Source organism: Sander lucioperca, chromosome 9, assembly GCF_008315115.2.
Source record: "Sander lucioperca isolate FBNREF2018 chromosome 9, SLUC_FBN_1.2, whole genome shotgun sequence".
NCBI classification, from domain to species: domain Eukaryota; kingdom Metazoa; phylum Chordata; class Actinopteri; order Perciformes; family Percidae; genus Sander; species Sander lucioperca.
Window position 1 is genome coordinate 3,846,117 of NC_050181.1, and position 14,708 is coordinate 3,860,824.

The 14,708-nt window shown below is 38.6% G+C and overlaps 2 protein-coding genes across 3 annotated transcripts; one reads left to right on the top strand and one right to left on the bottom strand.

Moving 5' to 3' along the window:
• Positions 1-4,159: 4,159 nt before the first annotated feature.
• On the bottom strand, positions 4,160-7,787 carry cldn1 (claudin 1). The gene is made up of 4 exons (XM_031294437.2): positions 7,437-7,787; positions 5,413-5,577; positions 5,018-5,102; positions 4,160-4,598 (listed from the first exon to the last, which is right to left on the bottom strand). Exons 1-4 carry the CDS (start codon positions 7,657-7,659, stop codon positions 4,436-4,438), a joined length of 636 nt encoding a protein of 211 aa, XP_031150297.1. The 5' UTR covers positions 7,660-7,787; the 3' UTR covers positions 4,160-4,435.
• Positions 7,788-8,951: 1,164 nt separating this feature from the next.
• On the top strand, positions 8,952-10,914 carry zgc:153913 (carboxypeptidase N subunit 2). Of its 2 annotated transcripts, none has more exons than XM_031294394.2 (2): positions 8,952-9,182; positions 9,265-10,914. In XM_031294394.2, exon 2 carries the CDS (start codon positions 9,295-9,297, stop codon positions 10,858-10,860), a length of 1,566 nt encoding a protein of 521 aa, XP_031150254.1. In that variant the 5' UTR covers positions 8,952-9,182; positions 9,265-9,294; the 3' UTR covers positions 10,861-10,914. The 2 variants fall into 2 exon arrangements, with proteins under 2 accessions (XP_031150254.1, XP_031150253.1); XM_031294393.2 differs by having other exon boundaries at positions 8,956-9,182; positions 9,289-10,914.
• Positions 10,915-14,708: the final 3,794 nt, after the last annotated feature.

Consider the following 14,708-nt stretch of genomic DNA (forward strand, 5'->3'; position numbering starts at 1 on the left):
GGCCACTGGAAAACTTTGCTCTAATAAACAGCGGTGGAAGACGCATTGTCAGCATGTCTGTAAGTAAGTCAGTAAGTAAGTAAACTATATTTATAAAGCACCTTTCAGAACCAGTGTTACAAGGTGCTGTACAGGGCAACATTGAATAAAAATGGACAGTTAAATGGGAGGTGACAGTACAGTATTATCCAGTTAATGCAAATCTTCATTATATGTCCCTTATGTGATTATTTTAAGTAGGGAACAGTTCACTGCTATTCAGGCTGTGGTAACACACAGTTATTTATATATCTCTCTATACAAAAGTGGTAAAATTCTTGATCTAAAGGGAGAGTCAGTGTACAGTAACTTTAGTCATTGTAAAATTGTAACAACAAGGTTTGGATTTCTGCAGTGTGAGATAAAGCTGATCTCTAGCGTTGACAGTAGATGAGTACGTCACCTCATTCAGTACTTTCATCATGGGCGATTTTAGACCCTTTGTAGTGGGGCTCAAGCCAGACTCCCACCTTTGGCTGAGTCTCTATCTAATCTGTCAGAGGGAGAGCAGGAGTGCGGTTGTAAAGTTTAACGTATCCGTGTCACATTCTAATTAGGGTCTGATCCTAGAATCGCCCCTCACTTTCAGGATGTTTTTTTTTTTTTTTTTAACATTCAAGAGGCCACCAACGATACTGGAAAACTGAAAGGATTTTCGCAGCAGCAGTTCAGTTTTCTGTTTTTCTGATTTTGTACCCGCTCATTGATTTTCCTGTGATGTCTGGCAGCTGCACTCTGCTGATTACTGCAGTTTGAGTTAGAGTTTGGTCCAGATCCAGAGCCAATAATAGTGGGGAAGCCCCTGAGTTAAGTGCTGCTCTGTTGTTGCACTTCATTAGTCTGAACGTCTAGATGTTTTACAAAGATCATAAAAGTGTCATTCTGAATGGGTTTTATTGCAGCATATCCTCATATTTCATGGGCCATTTGCTGGAATGCAAATGGAACATAAAATAGCATTGGTGCTGCAGATTACCATACAACCATGCCTTCAGTGTTTTCTGCTTGGAGCAGCTGTGTATATAGTAACTTTGGGCAAATAGGATATGAGTAATTATATTCATTTAGGACTGTTCTTAAGGCTCTCTGAGGGTAAAGTGCACAGAAGAGCAAAGGTCAAATGGAGTACATGTTGTAGGTCACTGCTGTTTATTGTTTGCATACTTATTTCACTCCTTAGACCTCATACTCTCCTACTCCAAGAATTCCAAACATTTATATTTAAGCTGCTCTGACTCTCGTCGTCACACTGACCAGCAACAGTGTAACAACAGAAGAGCCTATTGTTTTTGGACCACCAGCTTTTAAAGTTATGTTAAGTAGAGCGAGAGTCAGAGCCATATAGAAGTGTAAATAGTGTCATAAAGAAAATTCGAAATGGTTCACAAAGTAGAAGCTTAACAGTTCAGAGAAATATGAATACAAATATATAGTTTCTTTGCTAATTTTGTTAATTATTTTTTAAATTCATTGAGGTTGTAGATAAGGTCACTCTATGTGCATTTCTTTGTTTGTCCTTTGTTTCCTTTGTTATCATTATCCAATTAGTAGTATTCAGTTATTATTGAATTGTGTTAAATATACTGTTTTTTTATTAATCGGAAATATTCAAATTGTTGTAGTATTGGATTGTTTAATGAATTTTCAATCACATGATTTCCTTTGCTGATTTATGTAAGGTAAACATGGTTGTAAAAGAGATGTGTTAATGTTATACATATATATATATATATATATAGTCTAAACCATTATATTAACGTCTCAGAACAAACCTCATAATCTCATTATCTGTCTGTAATTCTTGTCTAGCATGTAATTGATGGTGTTGATAATAGCTTTTATGTGTATAACTCTCACATTAAATTATATATTTATTTCATTGGTGTTCTGTAATTTCCTGAGTTTCATGTCAGGTGTTGAGCATTGGATCCAAAAGTTGGCCTCTGTTGTCCTCTGGTGGCCACACATGATCACTTTTCACACAGTTGCTTACAAAGTTTACACTTTATTTTCTCTCTCTTGTAATTTTCTGAAATGTACATAGAAGAATCATATAAAGGAAGGATACATTCTATAAAGGATATATTGTTTAACATTGCACTTTGAATCATATATTTACATTGTAGCTTGTAATTTCAAATATTGTGAATCTTCTTTAAATGCTTTTCAATTCACTCTCTCTGCTCTTTATGAATGTGAATGTCCTTTTGGTGTACATCAAAATGACAAAGCAGTATTATTGAGAGTTAGATGAGCCTAGATTAGTTTCTTGGAAGTACGTAAGTAGTAAATTGAACATTTATTCATGTGTCACACATCAAATATGAGAACTTCAATGGGATAAGCTGCATTATGCTAAAATCCCACAGAAATGCATTTAGAAAAGGCAGACCACAAAAACAGACAAAAGAAAGTCTTTTAAAGTCATGGTCAACATCTTAACCCCTAAGGTATGAGGACAACACAACAACAGGAATTATTGAAGTGCTCTATGCTTTTTGGTTTTTCCCTTTCCTTTATTGTGTTATACAGTATATCTTTTTGTGCACGTTATACGTTTACAAAGTGAAAAAGCCCAAAGTCCACCCCAAAGGGACTTACCATCTCCAACAGAAAACACTGTTCACAAACTGCTCCAAACAGCTCTGTTGTAGTCCAGCCTTTACTTCTGTGACGAACGTGCATCACTTTGTAACAGACGTTATAATGCTCGCCTAGCTGCTAGCATGGTACTCCCTCATGCTCTGCAACTGACAAGCTAGCAGTACTTACTGCGCATGTGCGACTTGTATTCACCTCTCCTCTCTGTTTGCTCCAACATGAGTTTCTAGTGTCATATTTCTGTTTCTGGAGAGGGGACCGTGTACACTGTCCTGTACAGTGACCACTGGGTGCTTGTTGCTCATGAAGGAATACAATCTTTTGTTCAATCTACTGTTGCACAAAGCAACTCAGAATAAAATCAGCAAGAGAGTGCTGGTTGCATTTTGAAATAATTTTGAAATTTCCTGAGTGGCACATAACCGGCAAATATGTCAAATAAGTAACTGCGTTATTTCTAACACACAGTTTTTCTATATGAATTTTGAACAGTAAATAATGTAATATAGAGGATCATCCTCCTGGTGGTCCAGGCTTATAAGGAGCTGACCATGACCATGTAACTGTAAGAAACCGTGGTTTGAGTCCAGATGGGGACCTTTGCTATGTGTCTTTCTCCATCTTAGTTGCGTATTTTGTATTGGCTTTGTTGTTTGTCCTTTTTGGATAAACAAGTTAAATATAAACTTTTTTATTTATGAATCCGTTGTACAGCTCCCTGGTGTTTGAGCAGCAGACTGGAGGATTACCAGATGGTGGCGCTCTCTGCTGCATAATCACTGCACAGTGTGTGTTTTAAGTGGCACAATGGAGACAACTGTGTTTTCATAAAACAGAAGATAAAATCATGTTGTGTGCGTGTACCGGTGGGATGAGAATGTTAAAAATGACCTATCATTCTTCCGTATGGAGAATCACACAGTTTGAGGTGTAGGTGGGTATACATGATTTGAAATCTGGATGCATAAACTCTCATGACAACACTGTGAAGAGGCATGTTGGGACAGGAGCCGGTGGTTTGAGGTATGCCTGTGAGGAGCCGCTCCCCGGCTTTTGGTTTAGTTTTGTCTTCCCTGAGGCAGCACGTTTCTGTAGCCATCACTGCTACATGTTGGGGGGGATGTGCTTTAATGCATCACTTGCCTAGACATAGGACTACCTTAACTCAGGAACAGTAGCACATAAGCCATGATACCTCTTGTTTTTGTGTCCCTATTTACAGTAGAGCCTAGTATTTCTGTTGTATGTCCTCCTATTGTCCAGCTTTTCGTGTGAATGTAGGAATGACTGAGCCCTTTTTTTTTTTTTAATAAGTCCATGTATTTTTCACCTGTTTTAAAGATATAGCCTAGAAGGAATGAGTGGGCTTGTGTATGAGTCACACAGACAGGGTTGGGAATTTAGGTACCGAGAGATACTAACACATAGTTGGTTTTGGGCTTTTATGGGATTTGAACACCAGCCTTGTGTTACACATTAAACAAAACAAAACCTGAATACTATTAAATAACATACAATGTTAGGAAAGTAATGAGGATTTTATTTTAAAAGATAGGCAAGCATAATGGCAAGATTTCAAACAAAGCAAATTCCAAAACTGTCACACCCTCAGCAGATTTATACTAAATGGGTAAAAACTGTTGTCATGGAGTGTATTTACCAACAAATAAAAACATACACCAAATATAACACCTGCAAATATACATGTTGCAAAAAAATCCAAATGATATACAGAAGTAAATTCCCTGTAAAGACAGCAGTCTTCCTTGAGCGGAGGCTGGATGGAGTGATTGTTCTAGACAAAGTTCTTGTCTGGCTGGCCGGCAGAGCGGGGCGCTGGGTACCGTGGAGATTTCCCTGAGCCCTTGCTGGAGCAGTTGCAGCAGAGGAAGCTTCCTCCTATAATGATGAGAGCGGCAGCTCCCCATCCGACAAACAGGGCACTCCCGAATTCATACCTGTGAATAAGTCACACATCACATTGATACTTATGTGGACAAATTTACAAGCATTGCAAGTCCTCAAGTCCAAATAGAACCTGATTATATTATAATCTGTCTGATTCACAGCAGAAACATTCAAACATCACAATGAGTGGTTTCAAGCCATTATTGTCCAGTTAATTACATTAACATGAAAGAGTATGCTTAAAAATTAAAGGAATACTTTGACATGTTAGAAAATCTGCTTACTGGCTTTTATTGCTGAGAGTTAGATAAGAAGATTGATACCACTCTCAAGTCTGTACGGTAAATATGAAATTACCGCCATCAGACAGTTAGTTAAGCGTCCGTCCTCCGTGTCATTACGCTGCCACAGTGATACCTGATAATTGGTGTGAATTCCAAACTAAAGGGGCAGAGAAGGAGGATCTCACTTTGAATTAGTCGGAGTGAATGGGTCGTAGAATTCCTGGGCTATTCTCTGACCATACCAAGACGTTCCCACCAGAGCAAGCACACCTGAAAAAACCATGAGCAGAATTTTCTTTTTAAATATAGTTGCATTATACAGGTTAAAACGTGCAGGTCTGGGCTGTATCATCTTTATGATCCTACAAATTCACTACAAGCCAAATCATGTTGAAGAATTGTTGCAATATAGTGGTCAAAGCAAAACATACAGTAGTGTGATGCAACATCTCTAGGGAAAAACAATGTCCCTACAAGCCAGATGATGTACAAGCAGTGTGTGTCCTTGCATGTGTGTGTGTGTGTGTGTGTGTGTGTGTGTGTGTGTGTGTGTGTGTGTGAGAAGTGAATGGACTCTGACCAGCGATAATGAAGATAACCCCTCCAGCTAGAGCCACTTTGTCCTTCTGCTCCGGTTGTTCTGACATACAGGTGGTGCACCTCATGCCCACCATATCCAACATGATAGAAATAAAGCACATCATGATGGCGCACAGCATCAGTCCTCGTGTGCCCTGTACAATCCCTGGAGACAAAGACATAGCACAGGATCGCTTGATTTTAGCAGGTTTTATTCAATTTCAGGGCTTGGTAAAGTTATTTATTTAATTGGCTTTGACCTTTGACCTTATAAAGTCAAGTAGAGTACCTCTATTTCATATGTATCTCAAATAAAAGCTTAAACAAAACCTAAGCTTAAAAAAATCTCTTTGTTGGATGTCAGTGGTCTTCTTGTTTACAACAGACACAACACAGGCAACATGAGTCACATCCAGCTGAGATGTGCTGAAAACATTCCTATCTGATGACGCTGGTATCAACCTTTTATGCTATATAACCGGGATCTACAATGTTTTTAACCCAAGGACCCCTTAACTGAAAGAGAGATGAATCAGGGACCCCCTACTAGGCATGGGCCGGTATGAGATTCTGACGGTATGATAACCTTCAGCAAAAATATCACGGTTTCACGGTATTACGGTATTGCAATTACAGCTATAGATGTATTCATTTTGAAATGTCTGGGGGAAAAAAAAAATGTCTCCATTGAACACAATGTATTATATTTTGAAACACACTGCACACTGGCAGGGAGAGGGATTCCTAAACTGCACTTTATTTCCTTTAAGACTAAAAAACAGCTCATATCTTAGCAACGGTATGAAATTTTAGTGGTTTTGAAACCGTGACATTTTCAAACCCTGGTATACCTTGAAACAGGTAACCGGCCCATGCCTACCCCCTACTACATACATTGTATAAAATTAAGTTGCATAAGGAACTGGGCCTACAATAACTTGTAGGGCAGCCTAAAGCCTAAATACATACCTTTTTGCATATAATACTAAGCTATTAAAATAGCCTACTAATTGTTGGCATGATTTTATAAATCATGTTTTAATGTTTAACATACATGTGGCACAGTGAATCTTTAGGATTACCTGTATCTGTGGATGGCCTTAGTGACTACCTTACCTATAGGATAGTAAGTCTATCATCAGTGGGGATTTATATTTGCTAATAATATATTGGATTTATGTCAAGACTTTTTAATTTTTGAAAAAACTTGGCCCCCATGCATAGACTCCAAGGACCCCCTAGGGGTCTTGGACCCCCTTTTGAAGATCCCTGATATAGAAATAAAAAATCCATTTACACAGATACATTTGTATTTGAGATCAAACACCGTCCACAATTTGTATTTCAGTTTGAATTGATTTCAAAAAAGAAGAAGTTTCTTTTTGATCAGCCAGGTGCTGGTATTTGACTGACGTGTCTCTGCATGCAAGGCAGCGATGAGGGCACTTTCTTAAACCCATAGGGAGGTTTGAATGACCAAAGAGACTTACACATTCTTGTTTCACAGCACATCAGCACATGAATCTTAAACTTCTAAGATTGAGAAATCTCATAAATTCATGATTTCAATTTCATGAAGTCACTATCAGAGAAAAAAAAAAAGAATATAACTTTATTGTTTTATAAATCCACTATTCGTTGTCCGATGACACATTTTGTACCCACGCCCATATTTTTGTAGAAGAAGAAATTGATTTAGGACACTTTAGGCCTAATTGTTATATGGTCACTATGCTGTGTCTGACATGGTATAATAGATAATATGATTGATAATGAGTTGTTGGTCTTTGCAAAGGAATCTTATAAAAGATGTAAAGCAAATGTGGCCGGGTTGGCTCAGTGGTAGAGCAGGCGCATGTGTACTGAGAGGTTTATGCCTCTACGCAGAGGTCCAGGGTTCGAAACCGACCTGTGACGATTTCCTGCGTGTCTTTCTCCTGACTGTCCTGTCAACAATTAAAGATGGAAAAGCCCAACAAATAATCTTTAAAAAAATATGAAAACATGATATGTAAACAATATTACCTGGTAGCTGGAGAAGTGAATCATACACTTTACACTGAACTTGACCTGTGCTCTGTGATGCACAGGTCTTCCACAGCCCTTCATACAACGCCTGAGCTGTGATTATGTTGTCTCCTGCATATGATGAAGCTTTCCATTCCACCATGACTGTGGATGCTATCAAGCCAATGAAGCCCAGGAAGGCCAGTGTGAAGCCGAGAAGCTGTATGCCTGCGTTGGCCATCGTTTCACGTCAGAAACTAAAAATGGGAAATGATCAAAGTTAGAAAAGTTCCAAAATCCTTCTCGATGTAGTTCCTGGAGGTTTGGGGTGGTGGATCTGATGCCAAACAGTGCTGTCTACCTGAACACCCCAGAGGAGAGGGAGGATCTAGGAATGCTATCCCCTCCGACTGAGGTTAGGAAGAGCAGGACGACACCTAGTGGAGAACACAGTGAGACAACACAATTTTCATATTTTGTATTTACACTACAGCTGAGGTTGTGCCAGTTTCTGTACATCACAAGTGTGCTGTATTTTTAGAGCAAAATGTATGTGCTATTATTATATAAATAACAACAACAACAACAATAATAATAATAATAATAATAATAATATTTTATCATCATCATCATCATCATCATATATCTATTATAATGTATAGTATAAGATGTATACACCCTTGCCTTGACTTAAAGACAAGCTTAATTTGGAAACACTGCTGTCACACCAGGCTTTTCATTAAAAAAAATTGAAATGGCCCAGCTCTCCTCTTAATGCCTCTCTAGTCCTGTGTTATTGTGCTCTACTGTATGTGAATGTTTTTGTTTTTTTATGTGACTGTGTGTTAACTACTCTGCTCTGCTGTTTTGACCAGCTCTCTCTTGTAAAAAAAGATGTCTCAAAAGACTTACGGGTTAAAGCGATACTGCGTAGTTTCTGTTTCCCCCATGAGGAATTCTAAGTAATGACAACAATACTGTCGGCGTGTCCACATGATACAAGCCTTCCATAGCCAAGGAGAACACAGAGGATTAAAAAACATGATAGACTCTTCAGAAGAGGTAATTATCTTCACTTGAGTTTCTGCACGCCAAAGTCGCTGGAGGACAAAATATTCTGAACATAGCCATACTGAGAAATACAGAGAGAGTTGTGTGGAGCTGATAGTCTTAATTAGCTTTGTAGCAACTCATTTGGCAATGGCTTGAATGTGACGGACATTCATTAATATCAAAAAGTTACGCACTAAAGCTTTAAATAAATAAAATTAAATGAATATGATTTTTAGTAGTGGTATCAGTAGTTGTATTAGTAGTAGTAGTAGTAGAAGTAGTAGTAGTAGTTGTTGTTGTTGTTGTTGTTGTAGTAGTAGTAGGCCTATTTGTTATTTCTGACTGTCATAAGAGAAAAATAAATAACTGGAATGTGATGAAAGCACATTGCCTCTGGATTTGTCTTGTCTTGGCAAATAGTGACTCATCTCTAACAGACTTGTGCTGAAACTAACATACACAAATGCTCTTTATTCTACATGTTGCAGCCTATATTATAGCAACCAATAAAAGTCAACTATTTTCTGCGCTGTGAGCTCATTTGCTGAATTCAAGAATTGTGAGCAAATGAAACCGTGGCAGGAACTGGCCGCTGACCAAAGGTTTTGTCTTGCCTAATTCAGACTTGTTGTCGTTTGCACTTTGTGTCAGCTGGCTTGTAGATCCACAGGGACATTTGTTTCAATGCTACGGGATCCCTGTAACACAGAGGTATGTTGGATTTCATTTATTTAAATAGAAAAGTACTAATTTTTCTCGGCAACATCGTCTTTGATTTCCTTTTCATTCATAGAAACCTTCTTCGTGTTTTTGACAGTGAAAAATGGACAAAGAATCTGGCCTGATTCTGTTCCTGGTGCTGCTTCTCTGTCACAAAGGCAACACACAGTCACACAACTCTTGTCCATACACTTGCCAGTGTTTCACTTCAGTCCAAATACTGTGTGCTGATGAACGGATGACATCTTTACCCATGAACACGTCCAGGCAGGTTAAGGACTTCATTGTAATTAAATCAGCCGTGGCGTACCTGTTCCCCCGCACTTTAGAGGAGAGCCCCCAACTGGCCAAGCTTATCTTCCTAAATAATGCACTGCGAAGTGTTAACTCTCAGGCTTTTGAGCATCTGACTGAGCTGCAGGAGTTGGAAATCAGTGGGAACCCCTGGTTGGAACATTTATATTTGGGGACTTTTTCAAAGCAGGGAAACTTGACTAAACTGCTGCTTAACTTCAACAGGTTCAAGACTGTGCTTCCTGGCATGTTTGACTCTCTCAAACAGCTTGAAACACTGCAGTTGAAGGGCAACATCATATCAGATCTGCCCCCATTTCTTTTGCTAAACCTCCACAATCTGCGTGTCCTGGATTTGTCCCAAAATAAGCTCGAAGACGTAAAAGGGGAAACTTTTTCTGGTCCAACGAGACTGGAGATCCTGAAAATTAACAACAACCTCATCAGCAATCTTACATCTGACACGTTCCACAATATTTCTCAGCTGATAGAGCTTCATTTGGAGGGGAATAAGATATCAAAACTTGTTGACAATATCTTCTTTGTGTTAACCGAGCTGAAGGTGCTGAACCTCCGTGGAAATCTTCTCACAACCTTCAGCGATAAAGTGTTTGGATTCGAGGCCTCAAATTTGAAGGAGCTGAACCTAAAGGGCAACAGATTGACTGAGCTGTCTTCTCTAAGCAGTTTGACGTCTCTTACCGACCTAATCTTGTGCTCTAACGAGCTCTCTGACCTTCCTGAGGACCTTTTTAGAAATGTTACAGCCCTGGAGAATGTGGACCTGTCTGAAAACCAGCTCACCCTGCTGCCCGCAACGATCTTTAATGATCTATTTAGAATCAAGGCCATTCACCTACATAAGAACAACCTGAGCAAGGTGGACGCCAAACTGTTTGAGGACCAGGTGCTCATTCAGCAGCTCTACCTGTCTGACAACCAGCTGGAAACTCTCCCATTGGGCCTTTTAGACCCCTTTGTCCTCCAGCACACAGTCAGACTGCACGGGAACCCCTGGAAATGTGACTGCCACATGTGGTACCTGCATGACTGGGTGTTGAGAAACAACCAAGACGTAGAGATGGTTGACAGGATGTTCTGCGCGAGCCCCAGTTTTTTGAGAAGACGGCCAGTCGTCTCCATCGACAAGGACCAGCTGGTGTGTCAGGTGTCTAAAGATGACACGCCTGATCTCAGCAGCTGCAGCTTACAATTGTCAAATGACACTGTGATCATCAATTGTAAAGTGGATAAATGCTCTCCACTCACTGTTAAGGTACAGTTTCAGGAGGATGACCGCAACGTTACAGAGCATATTTTGAAAAATGAGCCTCAATGTAGCAATGAGACAATGATTGAGATCCCTGTTCAGTAGTTTTTTCTCTTAATCAGACTTTGTTCTCTGTGCAAATACGTTCTCTACATTTGGTCTTTCTTCATACAAAGAGAGTCATATTATATGTTCCGACTGTCGAAGTCAATACCGTAAACAAACTTCCAACTCAGCTGCTGATAACCAGCAAACATGCATGCTGCTGAATGATAAGAGGGGTGGATGAACCCTTTTCTTGTAAAGTTCAAAGTTCACCCCACTACTTTTTAAGATCACTGCTAAAAGGATAAGTGAGTAGCATGTTCATTATCTGTTTACATGTTGGATCTCCAGTAGATGCTTCTGGCTCCCTTGTTTCTGTACACAGGCATTGTCAAACTGAAAAAATCATCAGGACAGCAATTGCAGAATACTTAGAAATGTTTGAATATGTCTTTTTATGGGCATGTCATGTTTTTTTCTTGCAGTTTTAAATAAGTCTTGCAGCAGCTGCCAGTGTAAAATGTCAATACAATGTATTATTTGCTTCTTCAAATGATTAGTTTAATTAAAACATTTACATCACTTTGAAAAGGCAGGAAACCTAGTCTGTTTGGCAGTGGTGGAGGAAGTATTCAGATCTTTCACTTAAAGGGACAGTTCATCCCAAAATCAAAAATGCATATTTTCCGTCTTACCTCTAGTGCTACAGTATTGATCAGTGTAGATTGTTTTGGTGTGAGTTGCCCAATGTTGAGATGTCTGCCTTCTCTCCAATACAATGGAACTAGAAGGCGGCTTGTGGTGCTCAAAGCACCAAAAAATACATTTGAAAAACTTGCAATGTCTCAATGTCTCTTTCTAGAAATCACTTTTTTTCACAGACTCGGTTGTGAGCAGTTATATGTAGGAACTATTTTCTTTCCACCATATCCTTTCCATACCACAATATAAAAATACTCAAAAGCAATTGAAAATGTTATGTGAGTAAAGGTGTGGAAGTATTATCAGCTAAATGTACTTAAAAGTAGAAGTAGAATAGCTTGTTTCCTTATTATATTATTATATATTATGATATTGAATTATTATTACTGATGCATTAATGTGTATGCAGCATTTTGATGTTGTAGTTGGTCAAGTTGAAGCTAATAATCAACTATTTAATATGATGTTGGCTAGGTTAATCTATAGCAATACATCATATGAGCTCAACATCCCTGTTATTATAGTTGTCATACACGTTTAGTGTGTAGTGTAAGTTTTTTACATTTTTATTGTATATAAAAATATTTATTTTTATATACAATTTACAGAATATATATATATATATATTCTGTACTCACTGCTGTATTCTGTATATATACATAAACAGATCACTGGTGTATTACCACAGACAGTCAGAAGGTGGCACTGCTGTTATTAAAATAAATGAATGGTGACACTGGAGATATTTTGATAAACTCCACATTTACAAAATACGAATAGGACAGTCATATTTAACAAAACTGATGAGCCATTAGCCACGAGAAAACCTCAAAGTCAGAATAAAGGATTATGCCCCACCACTATGCCATACACAGATTATACTGATTATTCTCGTATGTCCTCAGTGCTGTGTAATTTTGGTTGGACTGCAGCATGTGGGACAACAGATGAACTGAATGTCTTGTCTCAGGCACCTCATCTAAAGATAGATAAGAAGTTTCTTAACAATAAAGTTTAGCAAGACATTGATAGCCTCTACACACTCATGGTACACCCACACTGGTGTTTTAGGGATGGGCAACTTTCACCTCTATCATTATTGATGCAACGAGTTTGATAATCTCACTTAATCCTATAGCTGTGCCTGAGCAGAGGTCTAATCAACCAGAATAGCTGACAACTGCGTTGGTGTGCAGGACCTTTGACGCCAGTATTGTCAGCTGAGTTGTTATCTTATCTCACACAAAGCTCTCTTGGTTTTTGACTTGTCAAAAAAAAAAAATCTTAAAACACCCAAGTAACACATTTTGCCAACTTTGCGACAAAAATCTGGCGAATGCAGCTGAACTATCTTCTACATGCACACACAGGAAATAAGAAGTAAATAAGCAATAAGGGAGATGGCTAATCACAGTGAGCAACAGAGGAGTGGAACTCGCTGAGGACGTCCAGTGTAAAATACAGGTATTAAACAACACACATTTTTCACAGCACACATTTTGTCTTGTCATCTAAGGAAAAGCGCACATGAATGTAATAACACAAATTAAGTGTCCCAATAAGAAAGCACTCATCAACCAGGTCCCTGGAACCAGCACACCTACCTTTAATGCAATCGTTATTTATGTTATTAATTACACCTGTGCTGTTCCTGTAATGACAGTAACAGTTCTTCAACCTGTTTTGGCTTGTGACTCTCCAAAATTAAGCAATATCTGCATGTGACCACTCGTCACAGGTTGAATGTCTGAGTTGTGAGCATTTCATCAAACGGTGAAAGTTCCCTACTCATATTATTTTATCTGAATGTTTTTAGAGGTTATTAGAGGCCTGATGTTTTTTTTCTTTCTTATTTCACAGCTTGTTAATTACGCTGCGACCCCTCAGAATTACCCAAAGGTTGGAAACCACAGTGATAAAGTCAAAATGTCTGCAAATGTATGAATGAATTAAAAATACTGGATGAAGCCCATGTAAAATGTGGGTCTCAAATTAGTCTCTGCATCATCAGCACGCTATTTACAGTTAAATGTTTAATGTTTATTTAAGTAAATTAGATTTTCACTTGAACTTTTGCGCTAAATAATGACACATGTATGCTATTGTCACAGTAGTATCAAATGCCTTTATTATGGTAGACATTTTGAGATGTCACAGGTGGAAAAGCACAGGTGGAAATAATAAAATCAATGATGGCTGGATTCCATAGCTGCTCCAATTTCAGGGTCCTGGTGTTGTGCATGCTGCCCGACTGTCATACTGTCATGGCTCACTAGCACACTTGAATAGAATGGAGCCATGGTTAATGTTATTAGCAACACCTGTGCTTTTCCTGCTATGAAAATTCAAAATGTTTGGTGTGAAAAAAGGTTGACTCATATTTCTGAACAACTTTATTGCACCTGAGGAGGAAAAGAGACAGAAAGCGAAAGGATGTCAAGCAAAAGAGACCAAAACCAGCTGTTTTCTGTATTTAGTTAGGAGATAAAACCCCTACAGTGTATCAATTTTTCATGGAGAATATGTTCTTTTGTGAATTGTTTTCATTCATATGGTTCTGTTTTGAGCGCCGTCCCAGAGGACTTGTTTACAGCTCTGTGTATCATCTCAGGAATCAGAAATACAACTCTGACTTGCAGTTTCAGTGTGTAATCAGATACACAGATAAAAGGTTTCTGGGCCTCCTTTGTGTATTTATGTCAATCTTAACAGTGCGAGGAAGGCTCAGATGTTTGACAGGCTGTCATACAGTTTGTCCAAGTTTTGATGTGCTTGGTACAAATGTGGGAGGGACAGGGAGTTTACTTCAACTTATGAATGTGATGAGGGTAATATTTAGCATTCATTTTTACCACAGTGTGCATTATACAGAGCTGACAGAGATACCACAGACACACTGTGTACAAAATTATAGGGATACCACTGGAAATAATAATTGCAATACATTATATGATGTTGGTTTGGCTGATGGGTTTGTCTAAAGTGTCTTACAATCTTTTTGCATACATTTTGAGGTTCATTGTCTTGTTCAATATCCAACACAACTATCATAATCATCCACACAGCACCCAAATGTACCTGTCATCAAGCAACGACACTCCCATAGATTCCCTCTGCAAGGGAATTGAACAAGTAAATGATTGTATGAGCCCGGACTTTCTCCAGATAAATGCATACAAAACTAAAATAATTGCCTTTGTTGCAAA